A 13,477-nucleotide genomic window follows, 5' to 3' on the forward strand; every position below is an offset into this window, starting at 1 on the left:
GCACCACGCACAGTGCAGGAGGACTGCACACAAATTAAATATGTGTGGTCCCCCGCCCCATTCCCCCCCGTCTCTTTTTACGTGTTCAGAACAACTGGGCAATCGAAGAAAAAAAAATACGACATCAAATCATGACGTCAGTGATCTTCAGGTCGGAAAGTCGGAGCTCCAGTAAGAGACCCGAGTTCCCAAGTTGGAATTCCGAGTTGGATGACCATTCAAATCGATTTTCCCCAATCGGAGCTCGTTTTTCCCGAGTTCCCAGTTGTTTTGAACGCACTAAAGTCTGGTATTTCCGAGTTACCAGTTGTTTTGAACGCGGCATCTCTCTCTCTCCACCCATCTTTCTCTTTGGTGGATACACATTTCTTCTTGTTTCTGAATAGAGGCAACAAAAAAAACGTATATTCTGCCTAGATCTCACTACAAGGCCCAGGATCTTTTGGGGATTCCAACAGGCCAGTAATCGGAACATCGTAGAACGATGGAACATAATTTGCCCTGGCAGGCTTCGCGCGGCACGGGATTCCATTCCACTGTCCACAAGCCGTGGTTTCCACTAGTTATCACATCCACAATGTCAAAATGGCTATATCATACAAATTCATGAAAACAAAAATGTATTTAAGGTTGGGTCAATGGCGATTTTAGCATGTAAGTCTTGGTGAGGCAAAAAAAGTTGGATGCATACCAGCAAAGCCACTACACTACACAACACAACACTAAACAATACATTAATTGCACTATACCACTGCTACACCTGCCTATCAGTGGAGCCTTGTCTGGCAGCGAAACAGTTCATTCAGTCTCATTTACTGCCTTTAAAAAAACATAGCTGATATGGCTGACTTGCTTTAAGAAATGTGGTTTCTACTGACAATGGAGATGTACAAACTATGGTATTAGGGGACAACATGCAGATAAGAGGCAATCCGTAATTTCGATTAAGACATTAATGAGTGAGATAGGACAGACTAGTCAATATAACTATTTGTTCAGCACTTTTGAAATGTACAGCGACATAATTCAGAATATGGACCATTCTTACAGTGTTCTACCTGTACACCAAGTCAGAACCGTAGGATAAATAAAGGGGGCATATAAGCAGACAATGAAAGCTCTCACAATATTCAATGATTCAAATCCTCAAAAACAGGTTATTGGCTACATGTGCACCACCAAGTCAGAACAGTAGGCGCAATTAAGAGGTGAAAATAGACCAAATTATTAGGGTGAGGCACATGGACTTACTAACAGCTTACTACACAACATACACTTAGTATTACTTCCTTAGCTACAGTATACATATCTCCCTGGCATATTACATCATTTATGCAGCAGCAGCATACAATACATTTTTGGACTCACCTTGTTGTGTTGTGCTCACTTGAACAGGAAGGTGGCGCAGCAGTCCTTCGTGTACAGATTTTGTCATCAAACTTTGTCAACTAAGTCTGGCATTCTCTGGATCTATGGCGCTTTCAAGACAACTGGGAACTAAAAAAAAAGGTTGAATCAAGGTTGATCACGTCAGCGATCTTCAGGTCGTAGCTCTAGAAAGAGGCCAGAGTTCCCGATTTACAATTCCGAGTTGGATGAAAGTTCAAAAGGTATTTTTCCAGCCTTAGCTTGTTTTTTCAGAGTTCCCAGTTGTCTTGAACTGACTAAAGTCAGATTTTGCAGTTCTGAGTTAAGTTGTTTTGAGCATGGCACAAATCATGTTCTTTGACAGCATGGCCAATGTTGAATATTTATCATTTTAAACTAGGAAAAGAGACCCTTAATCTTAGACTTGGGACCACACAGCCACAGCCACTCCACTGAATAGCAGGCTAATTATCAAATAAAATCAAATAAAATTGTATTTGTCACATGCGCCGAATACAACAGGTGTTTCACCTTACAGTGAAACACTTATTTACAAGCCCTTAACAACAATGCTTTAAGAAGTTAAGAAGAAAAACATGTTAAGTTAAAAATAGATAAATAAAAAAATAAATGTAACAAATAATTAAACAGCAGCAGTAAAATAACAATACCAATAGCGAGACTATATACAGGGGGTACCAGAACAGAGTCAATGTGCGGGGGGCACCGGTTAGTTGAAATGATTGCTTTGCAATGCTTGCAGTTAGCCACTGATTCCTTCCAAACCACTCATTGTTGAATTTGCGATTTCCAACTTGTTATGTAATGTTTATGTCCAATGGCCGATGAGCACCGATACGTTTCATCTATAATTTCTCTTCATTATTTCTCTTCATATGACAAGGATTAAAAAGGATTTTCCAGTATATTGTCAACTTGATTCATAAAACTGCTAGCTAAGATTTTGATCTTGATCAGTCCAATCAAAGCTACTGTAGATATAACGTGATTTGACGTCATTGTATCTGTGGCCAATGATCTTGAGCCTTCATGGATGGGCACTTCTAATGTAACTCTATGGCAGCACCCAAGGGGCTAGAATTTTAGAGCTCTACCCTTAGACTTGGCGGTGACGTAGTGTCCCCATGAGTGACAGAACACTGAACCAATCACGGTGCAGTGTTCCATACTTTCTGCTGGCTTGCCCCACCACCACAGAAAGCACTGAGCTAGACTGAAACACCTGCATTTTGGAGCTGCCTTACTCAAGAAAACAAAAAAGAGACCATGTTTGTATGCAGCTTTATTAACTCAATGATATATCTTTTTTTAAATTACATTGTTTGCAAACTGATATGTGACACGTATTAATGCCAAAATAACATGCAAAACAGGCCCCCAAAAAATGCTACAAATGTGGGCTCTGCCCCACCTGCCCTGAATGACAGGCCGCCACTGTCCTGGAGGCAGAACTGAGTGATTTCAGCTATATTGGCCAAAATGTGTTATATTGTAAAAATCTATGTAAAAAGAAATGCTTTTTGGTTTTTATTTAAGGTTAGGCATTAGGGTTAGCAGTGTGGTTAAAGTTTGGGTTAGGTTTAAAATCAGATTTTATGACTTTGTGGTACTAACCTATTCCTATTGAGGGGAAAGTAATGTAAATGTAATTTAAAGTAATCAGATTTCGTTACTGAGTTTAAGGGTAATCCAAAAGTTATGTTACCTATTACAATTTTGGACATGTAACTAGTAACTAACGGATTACATCTAGAAAGTAACCTACCCAACACGCGTGCACAAATAGGGCTCTACCGGTGAAGAGCACTTGCCCCTTGCCCCTTCCAATCTCCAAAGTGCCCTTTTCGGTGGTCATATAATTTCCCCAAAAATGTGTATAGATTTTTGGTCGTTATTCTGAACCCATCTCATATGTCTTTCAGAACCTTAATTTTTGACCCAGTCATCAGCATTGGCACGCAAAAGCGGGCACGAATGACCAGAAAGAACTTGGTTAATTTCCTCCAATTTAGCCTGGCAAAAACATAGTAGGTCTACGTTTATCATCCATATAAGTTTAGCAATCTACTACTGACTCATATTTGCGAGAATAATAGGCTACCTGGCGATTTGATTGATACTTTTTTATATTTAAGATAAACCTAGTTTGGGTTGAATCAACGTTGCTTCCATGTGATTTCAATGAAATGACGTTGAACCAACATGGAATAGGCCCAGCGGCTGTTGAATTGGAGTGGGTGGCTACTGGCTATATGTCTAAAAATCAGCAGTTGTAACATCGCACTGCCTTCGATATTATGGGATGAAGATGTAACATATTATGGCGAATTTATTATGGTATTTGTGAGGAAATACAGTTCTACCCGGCTGGCAACGAGGTGCTGCATTCCAAAATGATGGCGCGGTGCAGACAGAACATCCATCCGCCCCTGCAACCTCTGCAACAAGTAGGCCACATGATGTAGCTTGCTCTGGACTCCAGAGAAGAGACATGATATATCCCTAGATCATACTGGCAGCTATCATGAATGACTTGCAGCTCGAAATGCAGGTGTAAAACGATGTTTATTTCTGTTGCTTATTTTACGTTTTGAAAACACAACATCGTTTATGGCAGTATGACAGGCTACATTTGCGCAGCAATTGTGCGCACATGTTGGCGTGTGTACTCGTGCATGTGTGTTCAATGGGGTCTCAAGTTTTTTTGCAATAGCAAGTCAAAAAGTTTGAAAACCACTGGGATACATGATATTGGCAACAAATTGACTTGGGTTGTATTTCTTACAAACTTCTATTTTGACTGGAATTGTGTTGGTCATTGTTAATTGTGAATCGCTCTAAAAAATGATATAGAAAAGTATTTTGTATTTTGAAAATACAAGTTACAGCTCTTGAAAGTATCTTGTTACAAAATACATTAGGGTTAGACATCATGTTATCAGTGTGGTTAAGGTTGGGGTTAAGGTTAGGTCTTAATTTAAAGTTAGGGTTAGGCATGAGTGTCACGACTTCCGCCGAAGTCGGGTCCTCTCCTTGTTCGGGTGGCGCTCGGCGGTCGGCGTTGCTGGTCTTCTAGCCATCATCGATCCACTGTTCCCCCCATATCATTGTGTGGGATTGTTTATTGTAAGTGCTTGTGCACGTGTTGTTTGGTGCTTGTACGCAATTATTCTTGTTATTTTTATGCCGTGGGTTTAGCAATTAAACTGCTCCGGCTATTACCAAGTTCTGCTCTCCTGCGTCTGACTTCCCTGCCACCGATTACGCACCCCTTTACAATGAGGTTAGCAGTGTGATAAAGGTTAGGGTTAGGTTTAAAATCACATTTTAAGAAGATAAATTGTAGAAATAGGCGGGGTGTATGTGGCTGTGTAACTACTGATGATCACAAGCGTGCGCCAGGTGAAGGCAGACAAGCCAGAGGTGCGTTCCACTGCAACCAGCACCGCATAACAAATAATTATAGGCCCATAATAGCCAAATGATCTGACGATTTGATTACAGACCAGAGAACGATGACACAACCGAATCTATGACTGACAAGTTGAGATGAGGTGCGGGATAACCTAAGGAATTTATTTGGAATCCTTTGACCTATATTTTTGTTTTCTTTTACTTGGTAAAATGCCCACCGCAAGGGTCATCAAGAAGCCTGTTGTTGAAACGTGTGATAGGAGAGCGAGATCAACCTCCATTGTTTCGAAATCAGCTGTGCTCTGTCCAAAAGCAACGATAACTTCTTCAAAGTCTTAAGAATCGGCTCAGGTGGGGCAGAAAGAAGAACGGACGTCGAGACCCAGGACATACTATGCCATTCAGAGGTGAAAGGGACAGCATAACTACTTTTTTTCTCAAGAAGGACCTATGGATACTAGTCAACCCTGGTCCTGGAGAGCTACTGGGTGTGCATGTTTATAGGCTACTCCAGACTCCAGCCCTACTCCGACACACTAGATTCCCTTTGATTAGCTGCCTCTACAGCAGGGTTGGAATTAAAGCCTGCACACCCAGGTACTCTCCATGAGGGTTGGCCACCCATGTTCTATTATATAACTCCTATACCTCAATACTCCAGCCCTATATGAATAGTTATTTGCAGGTGTAGGGCTACAGCTGGTGGCTGGGAATAGCTCTGTCTTCAACTCCAAGCCATCTGAAGCCCGTTGTATAATCCTAGCTACCAACCGCAGGCACGCAGGTGTTATGTCAAACTGTTCCCTCACCAGATCCTGTTACCCCTTTATAGTTGGATATGCGAAAAACAAATTTACAATTCATACATGCTTATTAATACACACTTGTGTGAAATAGGACAAATAGAAGCACCCACCAAATTATATATTATTATTATTATTAGTACATGTTACAAATTGTCCTTTAGACAATTGTCATTGGAATTTCGGAGTAGTGTAGCCAAAAGCCTATTAAACTTGATGATTTACTGGCATGTAGCCAGGGCAGCCTATAGTGGACGCTAAATCTGCACTATCGTCTCGGATTGATGTCCATTCCCTATAATACACTCGTGTCCCCCGTTGATCGGCTCGTACATAAAGCATAATCCATTCAGGCTGCAAAGGCATAATTTTCCTCCTTAACTAACTTTTTGGGGCGAGCCGCCGGATTTAATTATTGAAAAAAAATTAACAAACATTTTCACCACCATTTTCTGTTTTTTTTTTACAAAATTGGATGTTGCACACAGCGTTCAGCCAAGGGTGTGCAATTTCCTAAATTATCTGAAAATCGGAAAATGGTGTTGGAAAATTGTGATTAATACTACACATATTTCCATTTGTTTTCACCGGTGGCTAGTCATTAAAGCTCAACCTGGTCTCAGAGCATTTGGTATTATTCTGTACGTAAAGCAGAGACACATCATTTAGTGTGATATGTTGTTACGTTTTGTATGTATTAATTTGTGGATGTCCATCATCCATTTCCTATGAAAAGTGTACTGTTGGCCACGTAGCTAACGTTAGCCACAACAAATTACAATTCTTATGATATGTTAGAAATTTGCTAAATGTACAATATGTTCCGAATTTGTGTGGCCAAAATGAACTATTTCTGTTGGAAGTATTTGAAAGTATTTATTTTTTGTGGTATCCAATTGGTAGTTACAGTCTTGTCTCATTGCTGCAACTCCCGTACTGACTCGGGAGAGGTGAAGGTTGAGAGCTGTGCATCCTCCAAAACACAATCCAGCCAAGCCACACTGCTTCTTGACACAATGCCCGCTTCACCCGGAAGCCAGCCGCACCAATGTGTCGGAGGAAACACAGTACACCTGGCGACTGTGTCAGCGTGCACTGCACCCGGCCCACCACAGGAGTTGCTAGAGCGCAATGGAACAAGAACATCCCTGCCGGCCAAACCCTCCCCTAACCCGGACGATGCTGGGCCAATTGTCGTGGGTCTCCCGGTCGCGGCCGGCTGCAACAGAGCCTGGACTCGAACCAGCATCTCTAGTGGCACAGCTATCACTGCGATGCAGTGCCTTAGAGACCCTGGTTTGAGAGATGGCGCACTGCACCACTCTGGAGGCCTGTATTTTCAAACAACTTCTATAAATAAACTACTATTTTCAAATATTTTCAAATACATATTTCCAAATACCTTACCTTCAAATACTCCTAGGACATGGGTTCAAATGGATGGGAGTATTTGTATTTGAAAATACTCTGTGTATTTGACTATTTTCAAAGACATGCCAATACTTTCCAAGTGTATTTCCAAATACATTCCAATATTCAACTACTTTATTTCCCAAAAATATACATCTAAATACTTACTTAATTAATGTATGTGAAAGTAATTGAAATAGTATTTGAACCCAGGTCTGTGGGAGTGGTATGCTTCACCGCAACATGCTTCATCGCAACCATCATGCTCTTCCTCGGTGGAGCACTGTCTGGAGACAGTACTGTGTCTGTCAGTAGATGTATCTGCTGTAGTTCTGTTTATAGCCACAAGGGTGCACCATGGTACAACTAATTGTTGTAGCTTACATGAGACTGAGGTGGATTTCATAAAATAGTGTGTGTGTGTGTTTAGTATGTGTCTGAGTCTGGAGGAGGTGAGGCTTAAGCAACAGCAGGAGCTGCAGACCAGGAGGAGCCTGAGACGGGTGAGAGACACATCATACCTGCTGTAGTGGGAGATGTTGCGGGGAGTGTTTGAATTGGATATAGACAGAGACATACTTGGTCCTTTTTTAAATATTTTTTTTTAATTCACACTATTTAACCAGGTAGGCCAGTTGAGAACAACTTCTCATTTACAACTGTGACCTGGCCAAGATATAGCAAAGCAGTGCGACAAAAACAACAACACAGAGTTACACATAAACAAATGTACAGCCAATAACACAAAATGTACAGCCAATAACACAAAATTAAAATAGAAAAATCTATGTACAGTGTGTGCAAATGTAGAAGAGTAGGGATGTAGGCAATAAAATAGGCCCTAGAGGTGAAAATAATTACAATTTAGCATTAATACTGGAGTGATAGATGTGCAGATGATGATGTGCAAGTAGAGATACTGGGGTGCAAAAGAGCAAGAGGGTAAGTAATAATATTGGGATGAGGTGTGTGTGCTATTTACAGATTGGCTGTGTACAGGTACAGTGATCGGTAAGCTGCTCAGACAGCTGATGCTTAAAGTTAGAGAGGGAGATATAAGACTTCAGCTTCAGTGATTTTTGCAATTCGTTCCAGTCATTGGCAGCAGAGAACTGGAAGGAAAGGCGGCCAAAGTTAAGTGTTGGCTTTGGGGATGACCAGTGCAATATACCTGCTGGAGCGCGTGCTACGGGTGGGTGTTGCTATGGTGACCAGTGAGCTGAGATAAGGCGGGGCTTTACCTAGCAAAGACTTATAGATGACCTGGAGCCAGTGGGTTTGGCGACAGATATGTAGTGAGGACCAGCCAACGAGAGCATACAGGTCGCAGTGATGGGTAGTTCATATATTGTTTGTATATTGTTTCAGATGAAGAAGTATATGTTGGACACAACACCAGTTGTGCTGGGATGAGGACTGAGGCACAAAGAGCTGAAGCTATCATTAATGTGCAGACTTATATGGTGTTCATGTGGATGATGGTTATTGCCCACGTTGGCATCACACATTGTCTACGATGTCTGTGTCACTCTGCGTTATTATTAACGTGACATGTCAATTTGGAGTCGTATTCTTTTATCCAAGACTGATGGTTTATCTGGAATAATTTATCCAAGGCAGTCCTCTTTTTCTTCTAACAACATCAAAAAAGGCAATTCTGTTATATTTATATTTATTTTGAGGAATAAAACGCATCCTATTCGAAAAAAATCTCAATTAGTAAAAGACTATGATCATAGAGATTTACAGGCTATTGATTTTGAGTCATTAGTAGGTATTTTAACATTTAATGGTTGACATTATGTCTGTCTAATCCTACCTCTATCTGGTATCATATCCCGAACAATCTGTTTAATAAACTTGGTGGACTAATTCCTAATGAAATTTGTTAGTCAACACTGGGGAGTTCATTGGTAAATTTCAAGTTAATATTGACCAGAGAGAATATATTGTATGAAGGTATGCAAAGCAATTCCACTTCCTTTACTTTGACTTATTTATGAACACTTTGTTATAGTATGAGGTTGTTCCCACTTTTCCAAGTTGACCAATTAATTACTTTTGGATAAAAATTTCAACAATAAGTGGATAGGATTGACAGTTAATTAAGTCATATTTTCCTATGGAAGTGATCAACCCATACTATGGTCAAAAGCAACTACCTTTTACCTTAATTGTCCAGTTATCCCAAAAGTTAAAGAAACACATTTTTTAAATAATTTCTTCCATCTACCCTGTTAATGATTTCTTGCACAAAAGGTTACATTTTGACAAAACTCCTTGTGTTTTTGCTCATTCAGAATCTATAGAGCATTTATTTGTTTTTAATGTTGCCATTCTAGTAAACTATGGATTGAAATTCAGTATTGGTCGTGTATAAAATCTCCTTAAATATCCTATGTTTACCTTTGATGATGTTAAATAGCATTATGCTTATCCTTGTAATTCTGATCATAACTATGTATTAACATTACTATTCTCTAAATATTATATCCACAAATGTAAACGGGGTGGGAAAATTCCTTATTTTGTTAATTTTTTTAATTGAACTGTTACAATTTTATAAATCCCTCAAACTTGTCAAACTTAAAAAGTTGGAATTATTAGAAGTCATGTCTGAACGTCTGTTAATGTCTCATTGCCTTGTCCTGAATTTTTCTTATTATTTTTTGGAGGGTGGGAGTTCGGCAGGGGTGCGCCTGGTGTTTTGTACATTTATTTTTTCATTGTATACACAGGAATGTCCCTGTATTGATGTGTAATATTGGTATTATTGTTGCAATAAAAAATAAATTTTCATATTTTTCTATAACACATTTTCATTTACTCTGTGGTAGTTTTATTTAGAGGCCAGAAACAGAGAAATATGCCAATTTTTCATAACTTCTTAAAGCATTGTTGGTTAAGGGCTTGTAAGTAAGCATTTCACTGTAAGGTGAAACACCTGTTGTATTCGGCGCATGTGACAAATAAAATGTGATTTGATTTGATTGGTACTTCGCACAGTAAGAGGCCGTTCCTTCTCTTGCTGAAACAAAAGACATACATGTTGCGTACAGACCTGGTACTGACAAACCCGCTATAATCCATCCCCTTTTCATCAGAATTGTTCCAACTAAAACAATAAAGCTGCATCATAAATATTTTTTCCAGTGCAAGTCTTTATATCTAGCTAAGAAGTGTTGTGCTTGAAGAAGGATTTTTTTGATAGGTTGGATAATGTGCACTAGCTCATTAGTTAGCTAGCTGACGTTAGCTTGCTAACTGAGCAAGGCCATCACACACACTTATGAAACGAGTGGGGTGGTAAATGCAACACAATGCACAACACTCTCCATTATTCTATACTGCCAGTGCGCTTGCTAGTTAATGTTACCATCGCCATTTGCCAGTAGGACAAATTACTCTGCAGCTTACATGCAGCTGCTACATTCAAAAACGAGTCGATTGTGATTTAATTATCATGTTGCTAGCTAGTTAACTAACACTAGCAACGACATTAGTGCATCTTGCTAGCTATCTACAGCAGGCACAAGCCGAACAAGCTACTACCACCTTATGGTCTGGAATATTTTGACTATTGAATCGGTGGTGGATATTTGCTATGTGAACAACAAAGTTAATTGCCAACACTGGGAAGAGGTGCTAAGTACCTTTCAGCAGTCAGTATCCTTGGTGTGTCTGAGCCCTTATTATTATTATTAGTTTGAATTACAAAATTGAAGAGTACAACAGAAAGCTCAGCCATACAATCAAGTTTTAGTTCTAGCCTCTGTGCTTTAGTGAATATCACACGGAACTGTACAGCTGCTGTTATTCTGATATCCTGAATGGCTACAGAACAGCTCTTGTTTAACTTTTAAAATACATTTTCTTTATCCTCATCATTCTAACTTTGTACATTTATAAAGTCCCATTTGTGATTAAAAACCTGGGACTCTCCTCTGGAATGGCTTCTAAAATGTACTTTCACATTAATGTAGTGTAGGTAGGCTTATGTAATTGTAGCCTAGGTATTGTTTACATTAACACTAACTTTGAGACTTGAGTTGTTACACATTCTTTATTTCACCACAAGAAAATCAAAACAACAGATATCAGCAGTAAAAAACATGTAGAAAAGGGATGAAGAGTGGTGCATCGAGGGGGTGGGGTTTCTTGTTTCACAGTCTTCTCCCAGGAGAAGAGTTTGGATGTGAAATGGGGAGAAAAAGGAGAGGTGGAACCGTGGAAGAGGATTCGACGAGGGATGAAGGAGAGGGGGGGGGGTTTCAGTGAAGAAACACTTTATGCCTCGGTACATTCACCTTCAATACAGAGGGAGAAAAGAGTGAGCAGATTATGTCTACTGAAGCACACGCGATTGTCGTAATATTGTACATACAGTAAGTATATCTGTGTGATCTTGCATGTATGCGTGTGTAATGTCATACCATTCTTGGGCAGGATAGCGATGTTGTCGGAGATGATTCCTGTATCCAGAGAGAACTGCATGAACTTCTGCTGCAGTGCTGTGCTCACCTCTGGAGTGCGACCTGCAACCACAACAACACCAGGTTAACACAACACAACCAGGTTAAGACAACACCACAAATTTAACACAACCAGGTTAACACAACACAACCAGGTTAACACAACACCACCAGCTTAAGACAACACCACAAAGTTTAGACAACACCACAAAGTTAATACAATACCACCAGGCTAATACAACACAACCAGGTTAACACAATCAATCAATCATATTTATAAAGCCCTTTTTACATGAGCCAATGTCACAAAGTGCTATACAGAAACCTAGCATAAAACCCCAAACAGCAAGCAATGCAGCTGTAGAAGCCCAACACCACCAAGTTAACACATGACCAGTCTAAAAACGCAGACCAAAGAACTGTGATTAATTACACACAAAACATGAACATCTTTAAAAGCGTCAATTAATTTCAGAAATGCAGACAGTCAGACAGACTTACTGTAGAGCTTGTTGAGCACCTCAGGTACTCCGTCTTTGGTCTTGATGGTGTGGATCAGAGCAAAGTCATCATACTGGACAGCCACCACACGCATGTCATTTTCATTGTTCCAACCTGAGAGGGAGAAGGGGAGAGAAGTTAGGGAGGTGGACTTATGTCGACTGTGTGTATGCGTGCACATACTCACGCTGGCTGGTGAAGGTGAAGCGGCCTGGGATGTCAGTCTTCTTGGCTAGATGTGTCATCCTCCAGCAAGTACCATCAGCGCTGAGAGAGAAAGAGCAGAGTTAGTGTGAGTATTATGGACACAAACACACGCCCACGCACACACACAATGTGCTCTCACACACACTGACTTCAGGTTGGTGTAGGTGAGGTCAAGGTCTCCTCCGGCGGTGGGCAGCATCACGGAAGTGCCCATCTTCATGTCAGCCTTATGGCTCACAAACCAATGGGCGTTGGTGGCAAAGCCCACAATCCACCACCTACCAGCCATCTGGGGAGCGTGAGAACGATATAGTTAGAAACAGAATAAGAACGACATATCATTCATTCTCACAATTCAAATTGATTCCATAGTCATTGCAGATTACACTGTGTCCTCTGCTCTACTCTGACCCCATTAAACCTCAGAATCTCTTGTACACCTTTTCTCTCAGCTTTTTGCCTGCGCTTTCTCTATCTCATTTGTTCTCTAAGTATGTTTCTTTCTGTTGCCCTCTTTCTCTCTCTTACCTTCTCCAGGTTGAAGTCTTTCTGGGGCACGACGTTGACGCAGGCGACCAGCGCAGCACACAGCAGAACTCCCATCATCCTCAGCATCATGGTTACAGATCGGTGTGTGCGACTGCTCAACTTTCCAGGGTGTGTGTGAGGAGAGAGTGAATGTCCTTATATCCTCCAGCTTGTACCACCCCTCCTCTACTCCTCCCCTCTCCTAACCCCTTGGCTCCAGTAGTTAGTCCCACAAAGATATGTAAATGTCACTCTTACACAACTGCACATGGAGGAGGTGGAGTCTACACTGTAAGCAGAATGATTTATCCCTTTCCTCTCCTCCCCCCACAATGATAGGACTATTTATTCAGACAGCTCTTATTCCTGATCACTACAACCTCCACCATGAAATGCATATGTAAGCATGAAGACACATGAGTATGTACACACATGCACAAATATGCATGCACTGACACATACACACAGTGTCCTCAGAGTGAGCCGGTAAAGCAGTCCTCATGACCGCCGAGGGCTGCATGCTTGCAAGATGTGAGTTGTAAAACTAGTAAGAAAATGTAACAGTTTGCAGAACAGAACATGGGTTCACAGAGGTCTAAAGTCATGTTGGGGTTTGGGGTGAATTCCTCCTAAAGTATACATACAGTTGAGGTCTGAAAGATACATAACTTTGAGGGATACATAATGGCCCTGAACTCTCTTTGTTCTGAAGGAGGCAGGCAGAGTCTTGTAGGCAGGGAGTTGGGTTACATA

The 13,477-nt window shown here is 40.7% G+C and overlaps 1 protein-coding gene across 1 annotated transcript; it reads right to left on the bottom strand.

Annotated features, from left to right (window-relative positions):
* Positions 1–11,065: 11,065 nt before the first annotated feature.
* On the bottom strand, positions 11,066–12,960 carry LOC139583545 (lipocalin-like). The gene is made up of 6 exons (XM_071414731.1): positions 12,725–12,960; positions 12,346–12,485; positions 12,177–12,256; positions 11,990–12,103; positions 11,450–11,551; positions 11,066–11,323 (listed from the first exon to the last, which is right to left on the bottom strand). Exons 1-6 carry the CDS (start codon positions 12,812–12,814, stop codon positions 11,304–11,306), a joined length of 546 nt encoding a protein of 181 aa, XP_071270832.1. The 5' UTR covers positions 12,815–12,960; the 3' UTR covers positions 11,066–11,303.
* Positions 12,961–13,477: the final 517 nt, after the last annotated feature.

This window comes from Salvelinus alpinus, chromosome 8, assembly GCF_045679555.1.
Source record: "Salvelinus alpinus chromosome 8, SLU_Salpinus.1, whole genome shotgun sequence".
Classification (NCBI taxonomy): domain Eukaryota; kingdom Metazoa; phylum Chordata; class Actinopteri; order Salmoniformes; family Salmonidae; genus Salvelinus; species Salvelinus alpinus.